At 32.4% G+C, this 14,144-nt stretch overlaps 1 protein-coding gene across 1 annotated transcript; it reads left to right on the forward strand.

The window, feature by feature from the left end:
- The first annotated feature begins 8,389 nt into the window (after window positions 1-8,389).
- Window positions 8,390-14,097, forward strand: LOC133779746 (uncharacterized). The gene is made up of 11 exons (XM_062219662.1): window positions 8,390-8,618; window positions 8,827-8,898; window positions 9,016-9,089; window positions 9,563-9,716; window positions 9,799-9,870; window positions 10,137-10,165; window positions 12,534-12,585; window positions 12,841-12,901; window positions 12,983-13,080; window positions 13,183-13,325; window positions 13,444-14,097. The coding sequence occupies exons 1-11, from the start codon at window positions 8,451-8,453 to the stop codon at window positions 13,553-13,555; spliced, it is 1,035 nt and encodes a 344-aa protein (XP_062075646.1). The 5' UTR covers window positions 8,390-8,450; the 3' UTR covers window positions 13,556-14,097.
- Window positions 14,098-14,144: the final 47 nt, after the last annotated feature.

Below are 14,144 nucleotides of genomic sequence, written 5' to 3' on the forward strand. Positions count from 1 at the left end.
ATGTCTTCTTTTTGTTGGCTTTTGGTATAAATACATGCTTCTGCTTCTTATAACACTACACCAATAACCCCTTTTTATAATATAATACATGGGCATGATGGAATTGCAAGGATAAAATATAAGCGTTGTTTCTTCTTACCTGAATTTCTTATCTTTTTAACATTACTGTGATATTGAACCCAAGGCACCCGAACTACTGTTGAAGCTGCACGTCGCCGCTAATCTGCCGTCGGTCTCCTCTGCTCTGGTTCTAAAGGTAGGCTTTCTTGCCTTATATCTCTTGTCTTTTGCTTCTTTGAAAAAGTTCTGGGTTAGATTTTGGAATGTTTGTTTGTATTGAGGTTCAAGGTAGTGTAAGGTAATTGTGGTCTATGTTACTCTTGAACTAATGGTCAATGCCCCACAAGTGTATGATAAAATGATGCAAAGAAACTGTATATACATTATGAGCTTGGACAGATAGAATATGCTGTATGAGCCCTTTTGTTTAATTAAATATTCAAGATAGTTTTAGAGGGTGAGCTATATATTTCTAGGCTAAGACAACAATTTCTTGCATGAGATGAGATATAATGAGCTTTGTAAGAAAGGAGAGGGGGAAAGTATATACCAATTATATTCTTCCTCTATGTTTAATGACACAGTAATTCCTACTATTTTGTCTTGGAGAGGCTTTCTTGTATAAATATATACATATATATATATTTTGTGTATATATAGAGAAAGAGGGGTATACTTTTCTTCAATTGGAGAGAAGAGCTGTAGTTATTTTGTAATCAATTAAGGAATCTGTAGAAATTTTTGCGTTGGTAGTTCCTAAAAACTTACTTTCTATGCTATTTTAATTTGATATTCTTATGACTAGTATTAATATGGACAGTAAATTTGGCCCTGAAAATTGTAATGGGTCTATGACAGTGTTAGCAAGTTATGGCTTGTTTGAGGAGTAGTGCTTTTGTGGACCTGAAGCTTGTCTTTTTCCAACCCTTTTACTAAACATAGTCTTTGGGTGATCATGTACTCTCTGGTTTTGAGTTTACTGGTGATGGTGATGTTTTTGTATAGAAATTTCATTTTCAACTTCAGTTGATTGTTTTCATTATTGTATTCAGAGTGCGGGAGTGCAGTTTTCCCAAAGGCCCTCTGCAGTCACCACAAATCATTAGTAGCTAAATTTTGCAAAATAAAATGATTGAAACTTTATTTTTAGCTAACAAAAAATTAGTGGGTAAATGTTTTTTCTTTGCTACCAAAATAAAATGGTAGCAAATAATACATAAAGTTTTCAATTATATATTTAGGCACAAATAGATTTAGCTACCAAAAGAAAATTGGTAGCTAAAATAATAAATTAGCTACTGTTATCCCCAAAAATGGAGATTGATGGCGTGGTAATAGAGGTGACAAATGGCAGTACATGGTCTATAAAAGACACATTAAATAGTCAATAAATACATTGACCCCTCAGAGTTGTGATAAAGTGACCCGGTAGATTGATGAAGAGTTTTGACTGCTTTAGAGTGTCACGTCCTAGCCAAGTACATCCGAGGAGCAGTCCAAGTGCCCGGTCGGACCTTGGTCCGATGGAAGGGCAAGGTGAGGTTGGACCTTGGTCCGAGGAGAACTCAAGAGAGTGGTCCTAGGAGACCCCAAGGATGTGATCCTGGGAGAGCTAAGGAGAGTGCATCCTAGAAGATCCCAAGGGTGTGGTCCGAGGAGAAACATGGCATGCTAGAGGAGAGTGCCATGTTAGAGGAGAGAAGTGCATGTCCTACCACCATGCACGTCCGACCAACAAATGTTTGTCCTACCACCATGCACATGTCCGACCAGCACTTGCATGAGTGGTCAGTAGGAGAGGTGGATCAACTAGCTAGAGGAGGACTAAGTCAAGATTCCCAGAAACAGCTTCAACAAGATACGCGGGAATCTCTCATTCTTCCCACAAATGGGGGGTTTGGTTACATGTTGAATGTTTTTTGTAATTTAAATGTAATAAATATAATAAAATATCCCGATTCTAGGGGATATCAGATGTGTGACCCTAAGCCTATAAATAGAGGGCTTATGGGATTAGAGAGGGGTTCTTCGGCTTCTTCTTTCTAGAGAGAGAAAATTTGGGTTTGAGCATTCTAGAGAGAGAAATTTGGGTCTGAGTATTCTAGAGAGAGAAAGTGCTGACATTTGAAAGAATTCTTGTATTTTTGCAATCTGTACTGAAGAAACTCAGTTGGCTCAGTCTATCTGATCTTGAGTATAGAACTATAATCACAACTCTAAGTGGATTAGGCTATTACCGACTGATCGGGGCTGAACCACTATAAAAATCTTGTGTGTTATTTATTTTTCTTGATTAAACTGTCTGTGTTATTTAAATTCTCTTGAAGGTTTGTCGTATTTGACGTTCTCACGTCGTTGGCTAAAAACACAGTCAACAGCTACTAATAATTTTTTGTAGTAGAATTAATTAGTCTTATTATTTTAGAATTAGCAACTAAATTGTTTGGCTACCATAATTTAGTAGAGCAACATTGTTATTAGTATTAAGTTGATGAAATAATGTTTATTTTAGTATTTTAGAAGCTGAATTTAAGATAGAATGAGCGGAAATGATGGTGATGATGAAAATGATGATTTTTTTTGGACATTTGGTTGGAATATGTTTCTTTATGTTAAGTTTGAACCATTAATGAATACAGTTTATGATTTTAAGACTCGTAACAAGTAATTTCATGAATTTTATGGTTTTATTATATCATTTAATTTTAATTTTGTATTAATCTTTTAGGTATTGATTATATTCTTTTGGTTGTGGATCAAATTGGCAATGAGCATTGCAAAGTTAATTAACTTGATTATTAATAGCAAGAGGTACAGAAGTATGTTTTCTTAACTATTTTCTTAATATCATACAAATGTTAGAGGAGTTTGAATATCTTAAATATTCATTCATAGAGAAGTAGGTTCTGAGATTAAAATTGTGTGCTGCAGTGATAACGGAAGGTTGAAAACTTGTGTCTTAGAGAAATAGGTTCTGGAAAATTTGTTTGTGTGTTGCGGTGATATAAGGATGAAAACTTATTGTGTGTTGTTTGAATTTTTTTACTTGGTATTGATAGATGGTTAGGTAAGCTTTTATATGGAAAATGATGTTAGATTTTATCTAGAATTATAAGCTAACATCTTCTTACAAATAAATTGTGTTTGCTTGAATTTGTTTGATTATATTGATAGATATCTCGCATTGGGTGTGAATAAGGGTAGTTTTCACATCCCCAACCTTAGGGTTTGAATAATAAACCATTATACATATGAGTTGTGATTAGAAAAACGTATAATCTGATAATGCCTCTATGAGTTCTAAGTCAAATATAATTACCCAAAACATCATAAATATAATTACCCAAAACAATAGCTTGGTTTCCCTCCCCTGACATTTGAGTAAGCATTTAAATAAATAATTGTTTCAAGGACTATGTTTAAGGGCCCTAATACATAGGAAATGTGTACTTTGATCATTTTGACTTATAGATATGGCACAAGAATCAGGTTGTATTTAGTTGAACACACATAATAATCCCATACTAAAGCATACAAGAACTCCAAGTTTCCAAAACATGCCTTCCCATCAAGAATGACTTCACAAAGAGTTGAGCATGAGATCTATTTTATCTATTTTTTTGAACAAATTATCACACATATTCAAAGGCATCCCTGATATGATTGATATTTGAAAAAATGTGCCATTAATATCTAGTACAGTAGCTTTCAAATGATTGTAAAATTGCAAGCAAAGATGAAGAACACACATACATAAATTTAGAGAAGTCAAAAAAGAAAATTTATAACAAGTCCTGATCTTGATCCTCATTTTAGTAGTTCATAATTTAGTGCTTCATTCATATTAATTCGATTGAATCCCTCCATTTTTTCTCTTCAGTCCCACTTAGATAAATACTTAAATACACTGCATAGCTTCAATTTTTCCATTGAGAATGCAACAAGAAAATATGTAAAAATATCCGAACATGATGTCTAAAGATTTTGCTACTAACAGTAGGACATTATAAATAGATAATAGTGTTTAAAAGTAGTGTTTGAGAGAACTCAATCCATTAATTCAACTCAGTTAATAATGAACATTAACAGAAAAGCTTCCACTATAAATTAACACTCCCATCACACACATAAAATGACAAAAAGTAAAAGATGCATGACCAATCATTAATTACATTTATATGTACATATATATATAATAATGTCTCTACATAAGTTGATCTATATTGACAAAACCATCTCCTCATATGTAATAATAATATATAATAGTACATGAGCCAGAAATGAGTTTAGGACTCATGAAAGAGAGATTACTACATACCAAATTAGAATACTTTACAGCTTATGTAGCTGAATTAGTACATACTTATGGGAGGAAACTCTGGTGTTTCCATAGCTAGAACTGTATATTAATCTATTACAATAGATATATTTTAATTACCAAAAGTTCTCATGTTTAAGCTTAACTAAACTAGAAAACATAGTTATTTGAAAACTCTTGCTTATTAAATTAGTAGGACTTTCAAGTAGTTAATAGATCATATATATTTACACAATCACAACAGTAACTTAAAATTGTCGGGAATAGGTTTTTTTCTTATGTAAATGATTTCTAAACATGAGCTAGCTAGCTTTGGCAGAGAAAATAGTTATGATCAGATCAGACCACCAAAGAGATAATCAAATAAGGAGATGGAATCATTGTAGAAGTTACATTACATGTGCATATATAACACAGAGGATGTAACTTCAGTATATGAATATTGTCAAATATCATTTTCTTGTATGTTTCTTTGAAAAATTCAGTTCGATCACATAACATACACATATATAGATATATAGGAAAAAGAAATAAAATATGTAATTATAATCAGTAGTTACCAGTTAGAGCTAATGATCCCCAAATGTTTTCAATAAGAAACAAAAAGCTTAGTTAAAAAATTAAATAACACACACAAACACCTTATGATCACAACAAGAAACCAGAAAAGAAAGTAAGAAAGAACACACACCATTACAGAACTCAACCTTGCAAGAATGAATATCACATCTCAGGTTTTTTTCTCTGTTTTCACTCTTCTTTTCTTGAGTTTTTTTTCTTCCTCACAATACCCAACTAGCTTTATAAGACAGCTGGAACATTTATACAATGTGTAGGATATAACTACCATAACTAACTTTATAAGCCAGCTTTCTAACAACACTAGAAAGATATGTTTACTCTAATTATTCCACACAGTGGCTTTCTTAAATAGAAATTATTTTATGTATGCTGATACAAGTGATATTAAACTTGTTGAGATGACTAGTTGACTTACTTGACTATAGTCTTACCTACTAGTGTGGAATATAACAGAATATGACTTACTTGAGAAAACTTCTTGTCATTATGTGACTTGAGTGTGTAATCTCATGTTTGATAGTGAATTTGACTAAGGACCTCTGTTGCCTTGGCTGTAGGACTAACTTGATTTGGTTAAGTCCGAACAAAGAAAACTTGGGCGTTTCTGGTGTGTTTGATTAAATTTCTGTCAGCTGACTTTGTCTTCGATATTGTTAGCCATTTTTCTGTGTCACTACAACAATTATGCCCATATATTACATTAAAATATAGCATATTTTAAAAAACGCTATTGTTTGACCGGACTAAAAATTTTAGGCGCTAAATTATACTTAGGCGCCAAATGAAAGACAAAAGCAAAAAATCCCTAATAACCCTACGCCTCCTCTGTTTCTCTCTCATGTTCTATCTTTCTCTCTCAGCAACTCTCTCGTTCAATCTTTCTTTCTTTCTCTCTGTTTGTTGCAGGTGTGCAACAAGGTGATGGGGTCCGCGGCTTGGGTCGTGTGACAGGGAGGCTTGACTCGTGGGTCTACGGCGTGGCTCGCTCGTGGGTGCGACAGTCCTTGCAGCGGTGGGTCTACGGCGTGGGTGCGGCGATGCTTGCGGCGGTGGGTCTACGGCGTGGGTGCGGCGGTGCTTGAGCTCACGATCTCCGAGTAATATATATGTGCTCTTTTGGTGGCTGACCTTGCCATTCGTGGTGGACGCATTCTTCGTATGAGGGTATTAATTTTTTTACAGTGTTTAATTTTCATATGTTGTTTACCACATCAAATGTTTGTTCTTGAATCTAGGTATATCTTCTTTTTGAATCTTGTTATTATCTGTGGATTTCTTGAATCTGAGTATTGTATATTGAGTAAGTAAGAAAATGTTATGCTCAATATTATTTGTCAGGCCACCTGTTCCGGACTTGGGTAATAATGCTATGATGGATGATTGGGTCAAGCAGTTTGAGGAGCTTGCTGGCTCTCAGGTACTTCTCTATTTCAATCATTTGGGTGTTGAAATTATTTTGTGATGAAATTATTTGAAAGTGTTTGTACATTGAATTGTTGATGTTGCATTCAAGGTTTATTGATGTGTTTGTTTTTGTTGCAGGAAAAGTTGGCATATTTTAGAATAAAAGAGCTTAAGGATGTTCTCACTCACTTAGGTCTTTCAAAGCAGGGGAAGAAGCAGGTGAGCTGGTGCCGAGCTATCTTGTTTGTTGTTTTTCTATTATTACCACTTATGTTAGATTGACAACAATAACCTCTAAGTGTGTACTATATTATGACAATTTTTAATCTAGGCTATTAGGGATTTTAACTTGCTCAAGTGTTGCAAGTTATTGTTTGTTATTTGTTTCATATTTAAGAGTTTTATGGCTTTTACATCTGAAAGATGCATGATTTGCTTCTAAATGTTGTAGTTCATGGAGCTTTGAGGTGCTGGGCTCTTCTCTCTGATGACTTGGACGATAAAGTGATGCCCACATTAGTACCTGTTTTGTTCCCATGCTTGCTTACTATTGTTTCATCCACTCAGGTTTGTTTGTGTTATATTTTGGTTCCCATTTTGGCAGCTCTTTAGAATCCTATATTGAGTGTATTTTTATGTTTTTTAATTTTAATTTTATTTTATTTTTTAAGGGGTGTTATTTAAGGAAATCTGAAATAAGCATAAATAGTCAATTATGCTTTTGAGTTCACATTAGTATTTGCACATGTGCATAACAATGTTAATTTTGAGTCATTTGCTTTATTGAACAAATGAGTGAGGTAAAGAGGCCAAATGAATGAGAATTTTATGTCAAAACTTCGCGAGGAATTTGATGGTTCAAGTAAAAGTTTAAATTGCTTACCAAATGACTGAATCGAACTTGCATTTTTGTCTGTTTGCAATCTCTGGGCATCGTATTTATTTCTTTAGCTAAAGGTGGGTAATATGCATAGTGATTAGTAGTCCTTAAGGAAGGGACTTCTATATTACAGGAGAGAGCTATGCAGGTGATTAACCTTCAAACTCGTTTTATGTTGATTTAATGGATTAAGCTGTGTAGGCATTAGTAACAAGTATCTCAAAATTCATTTGTTGAATTCATGTTTGAGCCAATCAGTTCTCCAATTTCTTCATACTAATTATATTTTATGCACACGTATATTCATATATCATCAATACTTTGTTTGAATTGTGGTTTTCTTTGTGGGCATCTATGTACTAGGACATTATGTTCCTCAGCTGAGCCAGGCAATTGTAAAACACAACTCTGCAACAAAGGAAAAAGCCATTAATCTGAAGGGTTATATGGTACTTGTTATATGGTAATTATTCTCTATAACATATTTTTATTATCCTCATGAGTTGAATATATAGTTATATGCGTGCTATATTAGAATGGGGTATTAGACATTTGATAGTCTACCTTTCTTTTATGCACCACACCTTACATACAACTTTTTCAGCATAAGCTCTTTGATAATATTTTCGTAAGGGTGACATTTTTTCTGTTCACAGTTTTATTTCTACTACCATGCTATATGTTATAGGACTAGTCATCTTTAGCTAACTTCCGTGAGCATCAAGTTTCCATCTGTGTTGGACCCTCATGTCTAATCACTAAAAATATTCAACTTCAGTTACTGTAGAGGAAGGTTGGTTGTTAAAGTTATATTAATTTCTATTTAGGAACTCATAGATTGTAATTATTATCCTAATTATTTGCATATATGGTTCTTTTCCAAGCAAAAGTGCAAAATATGGGTTATTATTTCATGTTTAATGCCAGACTACAAAGCCCCACAGCCTCATCTCCATAAGGGGCCTGTGTGCTTTTGCTGGTCACATAATACAGGAATTTCAACGAGTGTTTATACAATGTGAGGTTGTATAAGTTATTTGTGTTTTAAGTAAAATTTGAATATATCTTTTTCTTACCTTTATTATACTACTTGAAGAACATGGAACAACTTAAATTCTACCTGTCACATTTGTTTAGGTGAGTATCAATGTGTTTCACATATTAAAAGTTAGAACATTATATACTCCTTACTTTTACTGGTTATAAATGCCAAACTTATCTAATGTATTGTTCGTGTTTCATCTTTTAACATTCTGTTTGATATATTGGACCAACAACTTCCTTCCACATTTTCAGGGATCTGGTATATTGTGGAACAAGTATGATTTTCCTGTATTCTTGCTCTCGGAGAGTAGTACGAAGACCATCCAAGAGGTAGTAAGTGCCATTTCATTTGGTTTTCATTTTGTACCGTCCACTGAAGAAGTGAAACCACTTTTAAAAGAAAAAGTCTAGTTATTTCAATTTTCATATTAATGGACTGTATTTAATTGTTGTTGATGTTTGCCCCCCCAACCACAAGACAATTTTTTGGCAGCTTTAGTTTATTGTTAATAAACTTTTTGATGTCACTCATATGCAGGTTTCTGAAGAAATTTTGAAGAGACAGAGATCTTATACCACTGTTGTGGCTGAGTTTGATCTTGTGATGCAGGTAGCTTGTTTGTTTTTAACTTTCTAGTGCATTTTATTGACTTTATCTCGCAGACATTTTTTGGTTGTTGGCTTAATGATGTTTTCAAGGAATCTGTGATACATTTGTTTTGATTAGACAGTGAAAGCTGGAACTCGTGATTCAGAATCTTGTTTGAAAGAGGAGACCTGCCTTCCATTAGGGGGATACAGGTAACTCATTTTGCATTTTTTGGTATCCATAATGAAGTCTAACAGCTCTAAATGTGGTTCACGATTTGTATTTGTGTCTCATCTCTCTTTTGAGTTCGAAATCTGACTTGTATTTTAGAATGTAGTCCTTATTCTCATTGGCTTGGTTTTCATTTTCTTTCTTATTAGATTTTATATTATTATATGTAAATATATATGTGTGTGTGTGTGTGTATTTATTGTTTTGAGTGGGGAAGATTTCATGGGATTCTTTTTCTCAGTTTTATTTGTACAGGGGAGGTCAAAAGAATATGTATGTTGGTCTATAGTTGAGCTTTGTAGGATTCAAATCTTTGATGCTGAAACTTACTTCCATCAACTTTCAGTGTTTGAAACACATATTTAGAAGATCAACACATTTCTTCTTATCTTTATTCTTTTGACCTTCCTAAATTACTTTGAATTTAACTATTGCTCATAATTATGAAGGGCAGTGTTTGGTCATCACTTCCTTCGCTTAATATCTCCTCCTTAGATCAGGGTAAGCCTATTATATTGACTGTGGCGTCAATGGATTCGGCTTCATTTTTCCGTGACAAAAGCCTTGGTGCAGACTCCCCAATATCAATAAGTTTTAAGTCTTATCATGTTGCTTTCCATGTTGAAATGTGATATTACATCTCTGAAGTTTAGGAAACCCTTAATTAACATTTTTGTGGAATGATTTTAGGGCATGATTGCACTCTTGGCAGCGGGCAATGCACTATCACATTTGGAGGCTTTCCATGACCTTAATAAAAAGGTGAGTGAGATGTATATAAGAGTTCCTTTAAAAAAAAGTGCTTATAAGAGTTCCTTGATATAGTGCCTTCGTAATGTTTTTTTTTTCTTCCATATATGGGAAGACATTGTTCTAGTGGCTTTGTCGTCTCTTAACTTGGCAAAAAAGTATTTTCTTTTTCAGTGATCACATTTTCATCAATCCGATTTATGAAGACTGTACTATATTCAAGTGATTGTGTGTTATCTTATTCATTGTCTTTATATTGCTTGTCTTGATTTTAATAGTATATGATTTTCAATACGTCTTTAGACATGTAAGTGGGGCCTCTCCTTATTACACTTGTCCCTCTTAGGCAATGTAACAGCTCTATAATAAAAGGCTAACATCCTCGCATCTATACTGCATGCTGAGGTTGTCTTTGATGTTATCTGCCCAATCCATTATTTAGTTATTCTTGTTGGTTTAAAGAGAGAAAACTGTTCACTTCATTAAAAAAATGTACTAGAAAAAATATAAATAATAAGGCAACAAAGGATGTGCCTGCACTTCTGTTTTGTCATTTGTTTTATTAAAATGTAGGAATCTTCTTTTCAATCTCTGTGCTGCAATTTTTTTCCCTTGTATTGAAGCATTTATCTATCTCATTTCAACATTTCATATTTAAGGTGTAAAATTTGAGCCTCTCTCTGTCATTTTAGATTTTCTCTAGAAATCCAAGTCTCGTCTTTTTTTTTCTGCAATTTTGGGTAAAATCTGAATCTGAATCTCATATTATAATTGTTGCTCTCTCTATAAAATTGTCTACTATATTCATATTTTATTACTTCTCTTACTTTTATTTTTGTTATAATATTATGCTAACTTCAGACACAATTTAACTGTTAGAATACTTAATTTATTGTATGTGAAACTCAAGCAGAAATTTCTTCTATACCTCTTCTACTGCCTTATCTTTACAGGTTGAATGAACTCATTATTAACTTGTTAAAACAGTAAAATACAAATATGCTGAAACATATTGATATACATTCACTGTATTCTCTAATGGCAGCAAGTTGTTTGACAAGTTTGATTTTATTTGCATTGTATTCTCTTTTCTTATTTATAGCTTTGGTAAGTTATAGTTTATATGATAGTTATGGGATTGGCTTTGCATTCACTTGTTATATTATTTATTTATTTTAGTTTTCATCTTGCAGTTGTTCCCAAGCTTTGTTTGAATCTTCATTTTGTTTTCTATTATGCTTATTTATATTTGGATTTCTGAATTCTGTTTTGTTCATGTTGATTATAGTCAGTAATGATTTAAATGGGGCTAATTGTATGTTAGGTTTGTGGCATCAGCTCTCCAAACCTGACTGCTTATCTTTCTCTATTTATTTTTCAGAGAGTTTGAACAAGTTCCCTCAAAGGACTAGTACTCCATCTGGGGTTCATAGTCAAGCACAACAATCTGAAGAACAGCTACAACAACAGCAACAATAGCATTAGCAGCAACAACATCATCCAAACTATAGTTTGAAGTAAAAAATGTTCAAGATTATAAAACTTTATTATGTTATGCTTTCAAACTTAAGTTAGAACTAATATCTTATGAAGTAGACACATTCATGGTTTGAATTAGTTATTTTTTAATGTAATACTTATAGTTTATCAATCTATTGAGAATTACATTTTATGATTAATTTTGTTTTTTTTTTTATCAAAATACAATAATGAAGATATTTTAATTAAAAAAAATCATATAAGTATACTTATTAAAATAAAATTTAAAATATATTATCCACACTAAAGTAACAAAATTTTATTACTATATGTTACGATTTAAAAACATATTATAAGCGAAACAAATCGTTATGATATATATAATATAACAAACTAAAAATGTTATCAAAATAATTAAATGTAACAGTTGAAAAGTGTTATGAAAAAAGTACAAGATTAAACTTCAAATTTATAACCAAAAACTCTATCTAAATGTTATTATTTGAATATTATAGCACCTAAAAATGTGTTATTGAATAGTTTAAGATAACACCGAACATAACATTCAAAAACTGTTATAGAAAAGACTGGACTTTTAATAACAGGGGCTATGTTAGCATTTTCAGAAATGCTATCAATAGTCCCGGATAGCAGTTTTTAAGTGTTATGAATACTGTTTTTTCTTGTAGTGTGTGTTTGTAATATGTTTTTGCAGGGGTTTATAATACAACAACTAGGATAGGAGATTATTTGTTGGCATGTTTTCAATTGACAAGTGGTTAATATTGTTGATAAAGAATATGTGTGGTTGTACATTTGGCACTTGTAATTAAGAACTTTTGAGTGATAATATTTGTTTTATGGATATTTGTTCAAGATCATGTTTTTTTATAGACTATTCTTCTAACTGTGTCAATAGTAAATTACACTAATAGTTGTTTTTCAGAGGATGAAAAGCTCTCTAAAAATCTTAACAAAGGAAAACCAAAGAGAATGGCATATACCTCATTCTATAATACAATATTTTTTAGAGATTAGACTTTAAGAAAGAGAGAACTAGCTTTGTGAGAGAGTTTCTTCAGGACTTCTATTATGTGTGAACTGTTATAATTTGAGTGTGCTAGTTCTTCTCAACTGTGTATAAGGTGTAATCTCAGATTGTTGATGCTTAATAAAGACTTATGGTGTAATCTCAGATTCTTGTGCAATATTACATTTGATTCTTCTTACTGTGTTACTGTTATTCTTGTGAGCTAGTTTTGCTAATATATGTTGGCCTAAAGTTGACAAGCAAGTAATAGTATACATATAAATATATATTATATAGTAATATTAATAGTATAAATATATAATAAACTCTTTTTTTTTGTATTTTATAGTAATAGTATTGAATGGTTGGAGTTAGATATCATTAATAATTAATATACATTTATGAATAATATGCTTTTTAGCTATTATGCTTTTTAGTTATTCGCTGAGTGATTTTCTTACTACTTTACATAGGTTTTTCATGAGGAATTTGGTATTCTTGAAGGTTTAATGACAACTGTTCATGCAACTACATGTTTGTTTTTCACTTTATTTGTTTCTATAATAGGAGAATAGTTTACAAGTTGGTTGCTTGACTCTTGTTTCTAATGTTCAGCAACACAGAAGACTGTTGATGGCCCATCAATGAAGGATTGGAGAGGAGGCCGTGGAGCTAGAAAAAATATCATTCCTAGTTCTATTGGTGCTGCAAAGGTAGTGAAATCTAAATTCATAGGGAAATCTAAAAACAATGCTGGTTTTAATGTGGTTTGATTCTTATTATTATGTTTATTATTTTATTTTTTGGAACTATAGGCTGTTGGAAAGGTTCTCCCAGAACTGAATGGAAAACTTACTGGAATGGCCTTCCGTGTTCCAACTCCTAATGTCTCGGTGGTGGACCTAACTTCTCGACTTGAGAAGAGTGCTTCCTATGAAGATGTCAAGGCAGCCATAAAGTATGTTCATGCATTCTTTGTGAAGTATCTAATCATTGCATTTATTCCTCTCCTCTTGTGTTTGTCTAAGTGTGTAATTGTCTTATTTTTAATTTTTGTTTTGTGATTGGAGATATAGGTATGCATTAGAGGGACCACTTAAAGGCATTCTTGGGTACACAAATGAAGACGTTGTCTCCAATGATTTTGTTGGTGACACAAGGTATAATTTATTTGATGTGTATTTTTAATACATTTTAATTACACTGATGGAACTATTGGCAATGTCATGCGTAAGAAGTCTGTTTTCATCTTGCTAATATTCTCTTAACTAGTTTTTTTAAATGGCCCAGAAAAATCCATTGAAAAAAACAAGATCATATTGGGGAAACTAATAGTAGTTATGCTGTTATTTGTTAAAATTTGTTTTTTAACATTTGGATGATGTAATTTTTCTAAGCATATCCTCTACCTTTACCATAAGACCTTGTACAACTTGCCTTCAATTGCTAACCAATGGTTAATTTTGTGGTCTTGCCAATCAACTATCTCCCTCTCTTGGTTCTATATCCTTTCATTTCATTCTTGTCAATTCATCTCATCAAAAGTGATAACTTTCTGTGTGTGTGTGTGTGTTTTTTTATTAATGGTTATTTGTTGCAGTTCCACCATTGCTTTCAAGATCATATCTTTAGTCAATTTTATGGGGTCCATTGTCACCTAAACAATCACTGATCATCTTTTGTTTTGCATACTCTGATATTTTGGTCTCCTATCACCACAGAAAACATGTTTAGACAACTTAGCTTACTTGGGATTAGAATGGAATCAAATTATTTC

This window comes from Humulus lupulus, chromosome 5 (assembly GCF_963169125.1).
Source record: "Humulus lupulus chromosome 5, drHumLupu1.1, whole genome shotgun sequence".
Classification (NCBI taxonomy): domain Eukaryota; kingdom Viridiplantae; phylum Streptophyta; class Magnoliopsida; order Rosales; family Cannabaceae; genus Humulus; species Humulus lupulus.